The sequence below is a fragment of the Arachis ipaensis genome, chromosome B08, assembly GCF_000816755.2.
Source record: "Arachis ipaensis cultivar K30076 chromosome B08, Araip1.1, whole genome shotgun sequence".
NCBI classification, from domain to species: domain Eukaryota; kingdom Viridiplantae; phylum Streptophyta; class Magnoliopsida; order Fabales; family Fabaceae; genus Arachis; species Arachis ipaensis.
Genome location: NC_029792.2, coordinates 123036850 through 123042253, shown reverse-complemented (window position 1 = coordinate 123042253; position 5404 = coordinate 123036850). Strand labels below are relative to the sequence as shown.

At 31.3% G+C, this 5404-nt stretch overlaps 1 protein-coding gene across 1 annotated transcript; it reads right to left on the bottom strand.

Moving 5' to 3' along the window:
- Nucleotides 1331-4293, bottom strand: LOC107612246 (dnaJ homolog subfamily B member 4). Its single transcript, XM_016314044.2, has 3 exons — nucleotides 3642-4293; nucleotides 2294-2637; nucleotides 1331-2036 (listed from the first exon to the last, which is right to left on the bottom strand). Exons 1-3 carry the CDS (start codon nucleotides 3804-3806, stop codon nucleotides 1598-1600), a joined length of 948 nt encoding a protein of 315 aa, XP_016169530.1. The 5' UTR covers nucleotides 3807-4293; the 3' UTR covers nucleotides 1331-1597.

Below are 5404 nucleotides of genomic sequence, written 5' to 3'. Positions count from 1 at the left end.
ATTCACATTTTGCTTTTTTCGTAACTAAATCATGGGAGATTAACGGGTTTAAGCTCCTTTAAGAGTGAATCATGGTAAATGCCCATGTATCAAAAGTACATGTACAGTTCTGCAAAGTATAAATACTTTATTGAGTTGTCATATTTGTGTGTCGGACACATTTTAAATACGAGACATTTGTTCGATACGCGTATTTGCTGTGTCCAACTGTGTCTTAATAAGAAATAAAAAACTTTTTCGAATATACTTGGACACACTTAAATACCATCACGTGTCAGCGTATCCAACGTTATTCTTAACATGTATTGTTGAAAATGAATTTAGAAATAGTATATATTATTATTTATTACAACAAAAATATTTTAAATACTTAAAAAAGATATTACAAATAATTAACAAATTAATTTATATTCTAATATCAATAAAATATTAAAATATCATTACAATTTATCTAAAAAATACTTTATATTTTATATATATACATGTCACCGTGTCTTATAAAATTTTAAAATTAATATATTTATGAATCTCATATCGTGTCGTGTCTCGGATCCGTGTCAGTAGCTATGGATCATAGCATTTACTTCTGGCCATAAATGGTTGTCTTTGTTTAAGCATAAAACCAAAATAAACCCACGATTTATTACTTTTTTTTTGAAAGCATAAATCATGGTACTTTCACAGGTTTTATATATATATTTTTTTCGTAAAACTAGTAGCAGTGCCACCATTTCTATAAAAAGTTGGAGGATAAAATTGTAATGCATTTTCATTTAGGACAATTTGATAGTATTCAACTTTAACGGGTTTAATTAAGTAAATTACTCTTATTATAATATACACATATACATTATTTCATACTTTTTAAAAATTTTATTAAATATTAAAAATAGACATTACCTTCTATTTTGATAAACAATACAAAAAAAAAATCACGCGTGAAGTGACATTACAAAAACTAAGAGTGACAATATTATTTCTCTAAATATTAAATACAACTTTTATGGATTTTCTCTTAAATCAAACACATGAAAAGAAAATGTAAATTATTCTCAATATGGAAGAACATGTTGATAGTTGTGTGAAATACACTTAATAAAAATTTGTGACGGTTTTTTTTAGTAAAAATCATTTTGTCTATTTTAAAACCTGAATTTGAGACTATCAAAAACGTGTTTATCACTCAATAAATTCATTTTTGGTTACATAGTATTATAAAAATAATATGAATGGTAAGTTTTTTACTTTTTCTTTTTCCACCAATTTTTTTTATATGCAGCAAAGGATAACTTAAACAATAGGAAAAACACACACAAAAAAAAAACACAAAGCCACTAAGTATTTATAAACATTGACAATAACATCTCAACATCATTTGATTCATTTCCATTGAACATCATAGACTAGAAACAATATAGGACCATAGGAAATGAGTGGTTTAACTGGAACCATTTTTCAAAAGGGTAAAAGTTCTATGTACATTCACCAATCACTTTTCCTTTGAAGAATCGATGTATATGAATACAAAGTGTATCTGACACAAAATGTGAAACAAAAGGAGTGTGAAGAGAATACAAATTCTCAAATGATTCCAATTTCAACCACCCAATGCTCTCCTGAGCCCTGCCCTTTGCTCTTGTGACAACTTTGTGGGGAACTTAACCTCAAACTTGATCCTCAAGTCACCCCTATGTCCTGGCTCCTTTGTTATAGGCATCCCTTCTTTTGGGACAGTCAACTCGTAACCCGGGCTAATGATATGAGTCACCGGTATGCACAATTCGCGCCGGTCGAGTGTTGTAATGTTCACTGAAGTGCCGCCGATGGCCTCGGCCAGCGACACATTTTTTGTGATAATAAGGTCATTGCCATCTCTCTTGAATAAATTATGTGGCTTCTCATCAATCATAAAAACAAGGTCTGCTGGAAGCTGGTTTGGATGCTGGTTACCTTTGTCTGGGAATGTGATCTTTGTTCCTTTTTTCCAACCTGGCTTTATGTCAATTGTTAATATCTCAGTTTCTGGGTTTGGCCTCCTACAAAAGCAATTTTGATTTGTGAGATTGCAATAATAAGACCACAATAGAAGTTTATACTCCTTTAAGGGTTTATATTTGACCAATGAGTTGCTGCATGTACAAGACGGGATTTAAACTCTCGACACTTGCTTAAGTGGACAAGTGAACTGACTATTCGACCAATTCAGATTGGTTTGAATTAACTCGTTATTTTGAAGAGTAAATAGCAAATCAATTTTCTTGAAGAAATAGAGATTAAGATACTACATACTCACCCATTAGCATCCATAACAATCCTTGAGATCTTCATTTTTCTTGTGGAACCAGTGTACAACTCTTCCAAACTACATGCCAACTTGCTCTCAACAGGAGGCGGCTTCTTCAGCGGCGCATGGAATCCGCTGAATGATCCGCCTCCGTCGGTTTGGAACCTGGACCTTCCATGAGGTCCAGATGATCCAAATCCAAAAGGGTTGTCTCCAAAGAACTCTGCAAAGATATCCTCTGCATTTCTTGGGTTGAATCCATTTGTTGGTTCATTCCCAGGTGGTGGCATATGTTTCAAACCTTCCTCTCCTTGCTGATCATAAATCACCCTCTTTTGAGGATCACTCAATACCTAAATTCACAAAAATAAATAATTAAATGAACAATGTAATTTGAATAGTTAAAAATTGTCTAAACTTTTTCCCCCCAAAGCAATTATAGTATTGGTTTCACTCATTTTATTTTTTGCCTTATTTTTTCTTCTTGTTCTTTTAGTCGCTACAATTTTGCTTAAAGTTTTTAACTTCTAATATGTTACAGACTATTTGCATGAGTTATTAACGAAAAAAGTTTAATGCAAACAACTTCAATCATTGTACAAATAATATTTTTGGAAGAGCAAAAAAAAATATCAAAATTCTTCCACATCCAATCGCTATTCAATCTCAAAACTTTCCATTTTAATAAACTTATAATTTCTAAAAACATAAAAAAAATTATAATTTTAAATATCTAATAAACATAATCATCAACCAAGTTTTTTAAAACAAAGTAATGAAACCAACATTGTCCAAAACATATAATTAAATATTGTCGAAGTCTCTAATCAATCAAACATAGTCCAAATTATAACTTAAAAAAAAGAATGACAGGCTCGCCGGGCAAGCCCCACCAAAACTCATGGATTAGTCGGTGCGGGTTAGACAAGATTTTTTATTATGGTGGTCTCAAATTTCTAACTCGACTCGCCTTTTTTTAGCGAGTTATGCGAGTTGATCTGGTAGATTTCGGCCCATTTGCCACCCGTATAGACGAATTTGTCTAACACAACCAACATGGTATTGGTCATAAAGCAAGATATTGATAGATAATTTTCATGGAACAATGAATGCGATGAAGTTACAAAAGCATAAACCGAAGATTTCTTTTCCATCTTTAAAGTTTTCATCATAAACATCAGCTCAGAATCCACATACCACAAAACCCTCAAATATTTATACTATAAATCACAAAATCACCAATTTTCCTAATCACATAAAAAATCCTAAATCTTAACCTTATAAGAAATCACCAACCAAATCATTTCAGCTATTGTTGCAAATTTCATTTACAAAGCAATAGAATTTTGTTTGTTACCTCATAGGCCTCAGAGATTTGCTTGAAATTGGCTTCAGCTTCTTTCTTATTGTTAGGGTTCTTGTCAGGATGCCATTTCATTGCCAATTTCCTGTATGCTTTCTTTAAATCATCTTCCGTTGCATTTCTTTCTACCTTCAATATACTATAGTAATCTACACCCATCTTTTCTTACACTTTAATTTCCCAAGAAAAAATGGGAAAAGAAAAAAAAAAAAAGAAAAAATCGGAATCTTCTAAATTCACACAGTCACTACAATAATGGTTTCAAAATCAACCAAAGTTGATGATGATTATTACTATAATAGAGATATATCTTTGTTTTTCTTGTTACATGTAAAATTCAAGGGAAAAAAATGTGAGGAAAGAATTTTGAATTTAGCGTCACGTTTTGAACTGCATGAATTATTGTTGTTGTTGTTAGACTCTGTTGAATTGGACGTAAGAAGAAGAAACTCGGTTGAAATCAAAGGGAAAATTTTGGATCATAGAAAATAATAATCAGAGTTAGTTACGGGAAAAATGCATATTTAGGTGCTGCTTATTGGATTTGCTTTTGCGTGTTGCATGGAATATGCATTCTGTTTCTCTGTTTTAATTTGTGACAGCCTAAATAAATGTAATAATATTAATAAACATTGGACAATGTTATCATGATGCATTAACCATTTATTATTTTGATGTATCATGCATTTGTTAAGAACTATTTAACAAAAACAACTATTTTTAGAATACTTCTTAACTGATTTCTAAATAGCTTAATCTAAGAATATACACATCTTTTAAAAATTAAAATCTTGTGGATGTAGAAATAGAATATTAGTGTTGTTATAGCTAATAGAAGATTTGCGAAGGCAATGAACATTTGGACAGTTGATAACAAATAAACACAACTACTTAAAAAGATTTAATTTTATTTCTGTCATTTATCACAAGATTTTTAATGTGTGAATTAATGTGGGTAAATTATGTTTCTTTAATCTGTTATTTATCACAAGTTTTTTCTGTCATTTAATCTGTGATGCAGAATCACCTTTGGTCAGATATTTGTTTTAGACAGCCCACTGATTGCAATCATAGCCTTAGATGCAAAATTAGCAAAATATAGAAGGTTCATGTTGTACAAGGTAATTAATTTTTCAAGGCTTCTTTTCAGCCATATTACGAAGTCCCATCAACCATAAAGATGCAATAATGAAGACAAAAGCCAGAGCTTCCATCAGGAACTCCAAAGCATCAATAGACTAATTAATGTTAAATAAAATACCAAAATTGCCATATACATATATGATGATTACTTGAAAACGAAACTGCAGTGGTAAGGTCTCATCTTCTAAACTTTTTGGATGATTTCTTATCCTTGAGACCTAAGTATTTGTCGATATCTTCTTCGCCATAATCTGATTCACCTCTCCGTTTCTTCTTCCCCATGGCTTCCTCCTTCATTTTCTACATAAAGTTTTGAGGAAAAAATGCATTAAATCAAGCATATAAACATACATTAACTGATTTCAATACCATCATCATAGAATTCAGAAACTATATCTAAAGCTCATGTACCTTTACATACACATTATACATGCAGATTTCTATCAATGGTATTCAAGGTAACCAAACTCAGTTTACCCAAACCCTTAGAACTTAGGTAAACTCAAATTTGTTTCCCTCAGAAAATGAGGCTGGGAGAATATCCCAAAATAAACACTAAACAAAGTTTTGCATGCAAAATTACCATTACTGATAATCGTTTGGCCTCGCTAACC